This window comes from Crinia signifera, unplaced genomic scaffold (genome assembly GCF_055691185.1).
Source record: "Crinia signifera unplaced genomic scaffold, ASM5569118v1 HAP2_SCAFFOLD_231, whole genome shotgun sequence".
Classification (NCBI taxonomy): Eukaryota; Metazoa; Chordata; class Amphibia; order Anura; family Myobatrachidae; genus Crinia; species Crinia signifera.
In genome coordinates, this window is record NW_028142124.1 from 1 (window position 1) to 10,311 (window position 10,311).

A 10,311-nucleotide genomic window follows, 5' to 3' on the forward strand; every position below is an offset into this window, starting at 1 on the left:
TGGTGACTCTGCAACAAATGAGTACACAACTGACTGACTTCCAGGCCAACCATTCAGTGCAATGTCAACACATGGAACAGATTCTACAGTGCATGCTTATGTGGCAGCAGCAGTGCAATGCCAATAGCAGCATGATCTGTACAAGCCTTCAGCTGATGACAGAAGAAAGATCTTCAGCCGCACAAGTTCGTGGACTCCGACAAACTTCACCATCAACATCATTGATTGATCCTGGTTGGTATGCTCGACAAGAGGAAGCTGAAAGGGCATACCAAAGCCATCAAAGACGGGATCAAATGGAGCAGGCTAGACCACAAGGACAGTTGATGCAGTCCCTAACACATGACCGCCGTGTTTGGGATAGAGCACTTGATCTGGTACGGGAAGATGTAGCGGCGGAGGAGCGGCTCAAAAGAGAACAACAGGAGGCTGAGCGTGCCAGAGCCGAAGAGGCTGAGCGTGCCAGAGCCAAGGAGGCGGAGCGGGTCAGAGCCGAGGAGACTGAGCGTACCAGAGCAGAGAAGGAGAACTTTGATCGATTAACACAAGAAATGTGGAACAGAGCAGCGAAGGAAAATGAGGAGAGAGTACAAAGCGAGAGAGAGGCAGACATAACCCAGCAGAAGAAGCAGGCGGACATGGGCCAACAGGAAACGCAGGCGAGCTTGTGCCTGATGGAGATGCTGATTACAGCACGGCAAAAAGAACAGCAGCAGCATGTTGCCACAGGAAGTGAGGAGCAGCAGGTGTTCAAAGGACCAAAGGACAAGGTTCTCAGATCCACAAAGGAGGTCATTGCTGCAAGAATGGCAAATGAGAAGGCTGACGGAGCCAAGGAGGAGCATTCTTGGGGAGTGGTTAAAGGAAACCAGAACAAAGGCCAGCAGAAGGAGCAGAAAGACACGGCACAACAGGAGACACCGGCAAGCATGCGCCTGACAGACATGTTGACGACAGAACAACAAAACCGGGCAAGTTTAAAGAAGCAGCATATGGCCACAGGAAGTAAGGAGCACAAGGTTGTCAGAGGAACAAAGGAAAAGGTGGTTAGAGCCATAAAGGAGGGCAAGGCAGGAAGACAAAAAAGGACAAAGGCTGGCACAGCACAGGAGGAGCTTCATTGGAGAGTGGTGTATGACAAGAAAGAGACAGAACAGCTGAAGGAGCAGGCGCTCAAAGCTCCAAAGGTCAAGGTGGTCAGAGAACCAAAGGAGGTGAAGCAGGCCAGAGAACCAAAGGAGGTGAAGCAGGCCAGAGAACCAAAGGAGGTGAAGCAGGCCAGAGAACCAAAGGAGGTGAAGCAGGCCAGAGAACCAAAGGAGGTGAAGCAGGCCAGAGAACCAAAGGAGGTGAAGCAGGCCAGAGAACCAAAGGAGGTGAAGCAGGCCAAAGAACCAAAGGTGGTGAAGCAGGCCAGAGAACCAAAGGTGGTGAAGCAGGCCAGAGAACCAAAGGTGGACCAGGAGGGCAGAGCCCCAAAGGTGGACCAGGAGGGCAGAGCCCCAAAGGTGGACCAGGAGGGCAGAGCCCCAAAGGTGGACCAGGAGGGCAGAGCCCCAAAGGTGGACCAGGAGGGCAGAGCCCCAAAGGTGGACCAGGAGGGCAGAGCCCCAAAGGTGGACCAGGAGGGCAGAGCCCCAAAGGTGGACCCTGAAAAAGAAAAGATGACCAAGCCTAACCTAAAGGTAACTTTAATTATATTTTATTTACTTTTGTATGTTAAATAAATCTGTTGAATAATGCTTATGCATGATGATTTTATTTCCATTTGAAAATAACTTTGTTTTCCATCAAGGCACTACAACAGAAGGCTGCCACACTATCAAGCATCAAGGGGTCCAGTCTGCAAAGAGACGACGGGCTGTCATAAGGCTTTCCAGTGCTGCGGCAGAGGGTAAGTTGCCTCATGCTTTCTTCGCAGGGTTAGAGTGATGTAGGGTAAGGGACAGATAGCAGAGGGTTGAAAACTTTAGTCAATAACTCACACTTTCTTTCAGAAATAACGTCCAAGAAGGCTCTGCACCTCTGCCACACTGAAGATTCGTCAAGCACCAAGGGGTCCAGTCTGCAAAGAGACGACGGGCTGTCATAAGGCTTTCCAGTGCTGCGGCAGAGGGTAAGTTGCCTCATGCTTTCTTCGCAGGGTTAGAGTGATGTAGGGTAAGGGACAGATAGCAGAGGGTTGAAAACTTTAGTCAATAACTCACACTTTCTTTCAGAAATAACGTCCAAGAAGGCTCTGCACCTCTGCCACACTGAAGATTCGTCAAGCACCAAGGGGTCCAGTCTGCAAAGAGACGACGGGCTGTCATAAGGCTTTCCAGTGCTGCGGCAGAGGGTAAGTTGCCTCATGCTTTCTTCGCAGGGTTAGAGTGATGTAGGGTAAGGGACAGATAGCAGAGGGTTGAAAACTTTAGTCAATAACTCACACTTTCTTTCAGAAATAACGTCCAAGAAGGCTCTGCACCTCTGCCACACTGAAGATTCGTCAAGCACCAAGGGGTCCAGTCTGCAAAGAGACGACGGGCTGTCATAAGGCTTTCCAGTGCTGCGGCAGAGGGTAAGTTGCCTCATGCTTTCTTCGCAGGGTTAGAGTGATGTAGGGTAAGGGACAGATAGCAGAGGGTTGAAAACTTTAGTCAATAACTCACACTTTCTTTCAGAAATAACGTCCAAGAAGGCTCTGCACCTCTGCCACACTGAAGATTCGTCAAGCACCAAGGGGTCCAGTCTGCAAAGAGACGACGGGCTGTCATAAGGCTTTCCAGTGCTGCGGCAGAGGGTAAGTTGCCTCATGCTTTCTTCGCAGGGTTAGAGTGATGTAGGGTAAGGGACAGATAGCAGAGGGTTGAAAACTTTAGTCAATAACTCACACTTTCTTTCAGATATAACGTCCAAGAAGGCTCTGCACCTCTGCCACACTGAAGATTCGTCAAGCACCAAGGGGTCCAGTCTGCAAAGAGACGACGGGCTGTCATAAGGCTTTCCAGTGCTGCGGCAGAGGGTAAGTTGCCTCATGCTTTCTTCGCAGGGTTAGAGTGATGTAGGGTAAGGGACAGATAGCAGAGGGTTGAAAACTTTAGTCAATAACTCACACTTTCTTTCAGATATAACGTCCAAGAAGGCTCTGCACCTCTGCCACACTGAAGATTCGTCAAGCACCAAGGGGTCCAGTCTGCAAAGAGACGACGGGCTGTCATAAGGCTTTCCAGTGCTGCGGCAGAGGGTAAGTTGCCTCATGCTTTCTTCGCAGGGTTAGAGTGATGTAGGGTAAGGGACAGATAGCAGAGGGTTGAAAACTTTAGTCAATAACTCACACTTTCTTTCAGATATAACGTCCAAGAAGGCTCTGCACCTCTGCCACACTGAAGATTCGTCAAGCACCAAGGGGTCCAGTCTGCAAAGAGACGACGGGCTGTCATAAGGCTTTCCAGTGCTGCGGCAGAGGGTAAGTTGCCTCATGCTTTCTTCGCAGGGTTAGAGTGATGTAGGGTAAGGGACAGATAGCAGAGGGTTGAAAACTTTAGTCAATAACTCACACTTTCTTTCAGAAATAACGTCCAAGAAGGCTCTGCACCTCTGCCACACTGAAGATTCGTCAAGCACCAAGGGGTCCAGTCTGCAAAGAGACGACGGGCTGTCATAAGGCTTTCCAGTGCTGCGGCAGAGGGTAAGTTGCCTCATGCTTTCTTCGCAGGGTTAGAGTGATGTAGGGTAAGGGACAGATAGCAGAGGGTTGAAAACTTTAGTCAATAACTCACACTTTCTTTCAGATATAACGTCCAAGAAGGCTCTGCACCTCTGCCACACTGAAGATTCGTCAAGCACCAAGGGGTCCAGTCTGCAAAGAGACGACGGGCTGTCATAAGGCTTTCCAGTGCTGCGGCAGAGGGTAAGTTGCCTCATGCTTTCTTCGCAGGGTTAGAGTGATGTAGGGTAAGGGACAGATAGCAGAGGGTTGAAAACTTTAGTCAATAACTCACACTTTCTTTCAGATATAACGTCCAAGAAGGCTCTGCACCTCTGCCACACTGAAGATTCGTCAAGCACCAAGGGGTCCAGTCTGCAAAGAGACGACGGGCTGTCATAAGGCTTTCCAGTGCTGCGGCAGAGGGTAAGTTGCCTCATGCTTTCTTCGCAGGGTTAGAGTGATGTAGGGTAAGGGACAGATAGCAGAGGGTTGAAAACTTTAGTCAATAACTCACACTTTCTTTCAGAAATAACGTCCAAGAAGGCTCTGCACCTCTGCCACACTGAAGATTCGTCAAGCACCAAGGGGTCCAGTCTGCAAAGAGACGACGGGCTGTCATAAGGCTTTCCAGTGCTGCGGCAGAGGGTAAGTTGCCTCATGCTTTCTTCGCAGGGTTAGAGTGATGTAGGGTAAGGGACAGATAGCAGAGGGTTGAAAACTTTAGTCAATAACTCACACTTTCTTTCAGAAATAACGTCCAAGAAGGCTCTGCACCTCTGCCACACTGAAGATTCGTCAAGCACCAAGGGGTCCAGTCTGCAAAGAGACGACGGGCTGTCATAAGGCTTTCCAGTGCTGCGGCAGAGGGTAAGTTGCCTCATGCTTTCTTCGCAGGGTTAGAGTGATGTAGGGTAAGGGACAGATAGCAGAGGGTTGAAAACTTTAGTCAATAACTCACACTTTCTTTCAGATATAACGTCCAAGAAGGCTCTGCACCTCTGCCACACTGAAGATTCGTCAAGCACCAAGGGGTCCAGTCTGCAAAGAGACGACGGGCTGTCATAAGGCTTTCCAGTGCTGCGGCAGAGGGTAAGTTGCCTCATGCTTTCTTCGCAGGGTTAGAGTGATGTAGGGTAAGGGACAGATAGCAGAGGGTTGAAAACTTTAGTCAATAACTCACACTTTCTTTCAGATATAACGTCCAAGAAGGCTCTGCACCTCTGCCACACTGAAGATTCGTCAAGCACCAAGGGGTCCAGTCTGCAAAGAGACGACGGGCTGTCATAAGGCTTTCCAGTGCTGCGGCAGAGGGTAAGTTGCCTCATGCTTTCTTCGCAGGGTTAGAGTGATGTAGGGTAAGGGACAGATAGCAGAGGGTTGAAAACTTTAGTCAATAACTCACACTTTCTTTCAGATATAACGTCCAAGAAGGCTCTGCACCTCTGCCACACTGAAGATTCGTCAAGCACCAAGGGGTCCAGTCTGCAAAGAGACGACGGGCTGTCATAAGGCTTTCCAGTGCTGCGGCAGAGGGTAAGTTGCCTCATGCTTTCTTCGCAGGGTTAGAGATTCGTCAGAGAACCTGGCAGGAGTAGATATGAACTTACTTTTGTTTTTTTTTCCTTTTGCTTCACGTCCATCACGACAAAACCAGAGGGAACAGGAGAAGACGTCGGCACAGAAGCGTGCAAGGGTCCAGCCTGGGAAGAGAAGACAATAAGAAGGCTGGCATCGGGCTATCAAGGGAGCTGAATCGGGTAAGTTTGTTGCATCAACACACAAGCAAAAAGGGTACACTTTTTGTAGGAAAGGGGGCTTGGCAAGTATAGAGGGTCAGAGGTAGAAGAGAACCTGGCAGGAGTAGATATGAACTTACTTTTGTTTTTTTTTCCTTTTGCTTCACGTCCATCACGACAAAACCAGAGGGAACAGGAGAAGACGTCGGCACAGAAGCGTGCAAGGGTCCAGCCTGGGAAGAGAAGACAATAAGGAGGCTGGCATCGGGCTATCAAGGGAGCTGAATCGGGTAAGTTTGTTGCATCAACACACAAGCAAAAAGGGTACACTTTTTGTAGGAAAGGGGGCTTGGCAAGTATAGAGGGTCAGAGGTAGAAGAGAACCTGGCAGGAGTAGATATGAACTTACTTTTGTTTTTTTTTCCTTTTGCTTCACGTCCATCACGACAAATCCAGAGGGAACAGGAGAAGACGTCGGCACAGAAGCGTGCAAGGGTCCAGCCTGGGTCCAGCCTGGGAAGAGAAGAAAATGAGGAGGCTGGCATAGGGCTATCAAGGGAGCTGAATCGGGTAAGTTTGTTGCATCAACACACAAGCAAAGAGGGTACACTTTTTGTAGGAAAGGGGGAGTTAGGGAAAGGTAAAAAGAGATGGTAACAGGGACAAATTTTTAAACAAGATACTATAGTGCCCATAAATAACTTAGATTTTGTTTGGGGGGGTTGCATCCTTCAAGCCAAGACCATCCAGAGGGAACAGGAGAAGACGTTGGCACAGAAGCGTGCAAGGGTCCAGCCTGGGAAGAGAAGACAATAAGGAGGCTGGCATAGGGCTATCAAGGGAGCTGAATCGGGTAAGTTTGTTGCATCAACACACAAGCAAAGAGGGTACACTTTTTGTAGGAAAGGTGGCTTGGCAAGTATAGAGGGTCAGAGGTAGATGAGAACCTGGCAGGAGTAGATATGAACTTACTTTTTTTTTTTTTTCCTTTTGCTTCACGTCCATCACGACAAATCCAGAGGGAACAGGAGAAGACGTCGGCACAGAAGCGTGCAAGGGTCCAGCCTGGGTCCAGCCTGGGAAGAGAAGAAAATGAGGAGGCTGGCATAGGGCTATCAAGGGAGCTGAATCGGGTAAGTTTGTTGCATCAACACACAAGCAAAGAGGGTACACTTTTTGTAGGAAAGGGGGAGTTAGGGAAAGGTAAAAAGAGATGGTAACAGGGACAAATTTTTAAACAAGATACTATAGTGCCCATAAATAACTTAGATTTTGTTTGGGGGGGTTGCATCCTTCAAGCCAAGACCATCCAGAGGGAACAGGAGAAGACGTCGGCACAGAAGCGTGCAAGGGTCCAGCCTGGGAAGAGAAGACAATGAGGAGGCTGGCATAGGGCTATCAAGGGAGCTGAATCGGGTAAGTTTGTTGCATCAACACACAAGCAAAGAGGGTACACTTTTTGTAGGAAAGGGGGCTTGGCAAGTATAGAGGGTCAGAGGTAGATGAGAACCTGGCAGGAGTAGATATGAACTTACTTTTGTTTTTTTTTCCTTTTGCTTCACGTCCATCACGACAAATCCAGAGGGAACAGGAGAAGACGTCGGCACAGAAGCGTGCAAGGGTCCAGCCTGGGAAGAGAAGACAATAAGGAGGCTGGCATAGGGCTATCAAGGGAGCTGAATCGGGTAAGTTTGTTGCATCAACACACAAGCAAAAAGGGTACACTTTTTGTAGGAAAGGGGGCTTGGCAAGTATAGAGGGTCAGAGGTAGAAGAGAACCTGGCAGGAGTAGATATGAACTTACTTTTGTTTTTTTTTCCTTTTGCTTCACGTCCATCACGACAAATCCAGAGGGAACAGGAGAAGACGTCGGCACAGAAGCGTGCAAGGGTCCAGCCTGGGTCCAGCCTGGGAAGAGAAGAAAATGAGGAGGCTGGCATAGGGCTATCAAGGGAGCTGAATCGGGTAAGTTTGTTGCATCAACACACAAGCAAAGAGGGTACACTTTTTGTAGGAAAGGGGGAGTTAGGGAAAGGTAAAAAGAGATGGTAACAGGGACAAATTTTTAAACAAGATACTATAGTGCCCATAAATAACTTAGATTTTGTTTGGGGGGGTTGCATCCTTCAAGCCAAGACCATCCAGAGGGAACAGGAGAAGACGTTGGCACAGAAGCGTGCAAGGGTCCAGCCTGGGAAGAGAAGACAATAAGGAGGCTGGCATAGGGCTATCAAGGGAGCTGAATCGGGTAAGTTTGTTGCATCAACACACAAGCAAAAAGGGTACACTTTTTGTAGGAAAGGGGGCTTGGCAAGTATAGAGGGTCAGAGGTAGATGAGAACCTGGCAGGAGTAGATATGAACTTACTTTTGTTTTTTTTTCCTTTTGCTTCACGTCCATCACGACAAATCCAGAGGGAACAGGAGAAGACGTCGGCACAGAAGCGTGCAAGGGTCCAGCCTGGGTCCAGCCTGGGAAGAGAAGAAAATGAGGAGGCTGGCATAGGGCTATCAAGGGAGCTGAATCGGGTAAGTTTGTTGCATCAACACACAAGCAAAGAGGGTACACTTTTTGTAGGAAAGGGGGAGTTAGGGAAAGGTAAAAAGAGATGGTAACAGGGACAAATTTTTAAACAAGATACTATAGTGCCCATAAATAACTTAGATTTTGTTTGGGGGGGTTGCATCCTTCAAGCCAAGACCATCCAGAGGGAACAGGAGAAGACGTCGGCACAGAAGCGTGCAAGGGTCCAGCCTGGGAAGAGAAGACAATGAGGAGGCTGGCATAGGGCTATCAAGGGAGCTGAATCGGGTAAGTTTGTTGCATCAACACACAAGCAAAGAGGGTACACTTTTTGTAGGAAAGGGGGAGTTAGGGAAAGGTAAAAATAGATGGTAACAGGGACAAATTTTTAAACAAGATACTATAGTGCCCATAAATAACTTAGATTTTGTTGGGGGGGTTGCATCCTTCAAGCCAAGACCATCCAGAGGGAACAGGAGAAGACGTCGGCACAGAAGCGTGCAAGGGTCCAGCCTGGGAAGAGAAGACAATGAGGAGGCTGGCGTAGGGCTATCAAGGGAGCTGAATCGGGTAAGTTTGTTGCATCAACACACAAGCAAAGAGGGTACACTTTTTGTAGGAAAGGGGGCTTGGCAAGTATAGAGGGTCAGAGGTAGAAGAGAACCTGGCAGGAGTAGATATGAACTTACTTGTTTTTTTTTCCTTTTGCTTCACGTCCATCACGACAAATCCAGAGGAAACAGGAGAAGACGTCGGCACAGAAGCGTGCAAGGGTCCAGCCTGGGAAGAGAAGACAATGAGGAGGCTGGCATAGGGCTATCAAAGGATGACACATTGGGTAAGTTTGATTTACTTCCTATAATTTTTTTTTCTTTGTTGTATTTAAAAAAAACACACATATATATTTATTTATTTAGCAATGTCAATGTGAGCACATTTAGGGCCTTATTCAGATCTGATCAAAGTACAATATTTTTCCAAAAATGGGTAAAAGCATGTGCAGTGCCGTGGGGCATATGTAACATGTATAAATTTATATTGGTGTTTTGTTTCTGTGCAGGGTAAATGCTGATTGCATTATTTTTAATCTAAAATTTAGATGGCATTTCCAAAACACTCAAATCAGATCTGAATAAGGGAATTAATGTTAATTTTTAAAACCAGTGTTAAAATACAGTGGTGTGTCTAGTGCCAGACAGGATAATGGGCCTTCAGATCAATATGGTACTGCGTGCATTCACACGCATTATCAATGATAGTCGTCTGTGGGTATCTGCGCATGTGCAGGCGTATGATGCGTGCACGCACCCTGGGGGGGGGGGTAGGAGATGGGCGGGGGCATGGGTGTTCTCATGGTAATGAGGCAGTGATGCGGGTGTGGGGGGCGGGTAGCTGACATCACTGTGTCAGCTGCCCGCCTATATCCACGCCAGTGTGCACACAAATGTAAGTAACTGAAGTCACTTCTATATGCGTGCACGCTAAACATCATTCGATAGTCGGTGACCATCGAAAGATGTAGGTGGTTACCCGAGCCATACGAATTGATGTCTATGCAAAATGTAAATTCACAGCTGATCGGATGAAGACTCAGTTTAAGGGGGGGGGGGCTTTCGCCGGGCGGGGTTTGGTGGACTCGCAAGGCTGCGAATTCGCAGTCTTGCAAATAAACATGAGTAAACCACCCATCTGTAAGGGACTATCACAAAGAAAACTGCCTGAAAGATTGGTCCTCAGACGTACCATTTATATATGCGTGTAGAAATTTGGGACAAGAACCATCAAGTATTAATGCACAAGTTAAGCAGTAATTTACTTTCTCTTTTGTTTTGCAGCTCATACATTACAGAAGAAATGAAGTATATGAAATACATGATGCCAAAAAATGATTGAATATAGTTTTGAAAGCAAATGCCGAACCATAATTATTATTATTATTATTATTATTAACACTTTGTTATATAGCGAGTACTTATTCTGCATGTCTCACATTAATGAGAATGAAACAATGTTTATAAATATGTATGTCTTTAGCGGTTTATGGTTAAAGGTTACACAACAAAGATGCCATAATTGATTTCAAATGACTTGAATATAATAAAATTGCACCCATATTTGATATAAATGTAATATAATAAAAAGCAATTCTATCAATTTACATGTGTCTGGGTATATTTTTGATTATTGTAAGTGATTGATATGAGATATATAATGTAAAAAAGTGGGTTATTAAGTTAATATTAACTATATAAAATTTTTTGGGATTATGATTATTGTACACTGTGTGATTTACTTTCTCTATATATTAAGGTGTACTGTCATTACATAGATCAGGGTTAGCCAAGTATATGAATCGAAAGC

General features: G+C 46.9%; 1 protein-coding gene and 1 long non-coding RNA gene across 3 annotated transcripts; both read left to right on the forward strand.

The window, feature by feature from the left end:
* Positions 1-7: 7 nt before the first annotated feature.
* Positions 8-1,870, forward strand: LOC146054262 (uncharacterized). Its single transcript, XM_083168064.1, has 2 exons — positions 8-1,685; positions 1,796-1,870. Exons 1-2 carry the CDS (start codon positions 18-20, stop codon positions 1,868-1,870), a joined length of 1,743 nt encoding a protein of 580 aa, XP_083024190.1. The 5' UTR covers positions 8-17.
* Positions 1,871-7,399: 5,529 nt separating this feature from the next.
* On the forward strand, positions 7,400-10,108 carry LOC146054261 (uncharacterized). Of its 2 annotated transcripts, XR_014468189.1 has the most exons (4): positions 7,400-7,675; positions 7,842-7,955; positions 8,685-8,788; positions 9,786-10,108. It is a non-coding gene; the product is annotated as an uncharacterized LOC146054261 (long non-coding RNA). The 2 variants fall into 2 exon arrangements; XR_014468188.1 differs by lacking the exons at positions 7,400-7,675; positions 7,842-7,955 and adding an exon at positions 8,429-8,520.
* The last annotated feature ends 203 nt before the right edge of the window (positions 10,109-10,311 follow it).

Excerpts from the sequence above, each read along its gene's own strand:
- LOC146054262 (XM_083168064.1), top strand. The coding sequence starts at position 18 with ATGAGTACACAACTGACTGACTTCCAGGCCAACCATTCAGTGCAATGT. Across the intron at positions 1,686-1,795 it reads TGACCAAGCCTAACCTAAAG|GCACTACAACAGAAGGCTGC; the intron begins GTAACTTTAATT and ends TTTTCCATCAAG.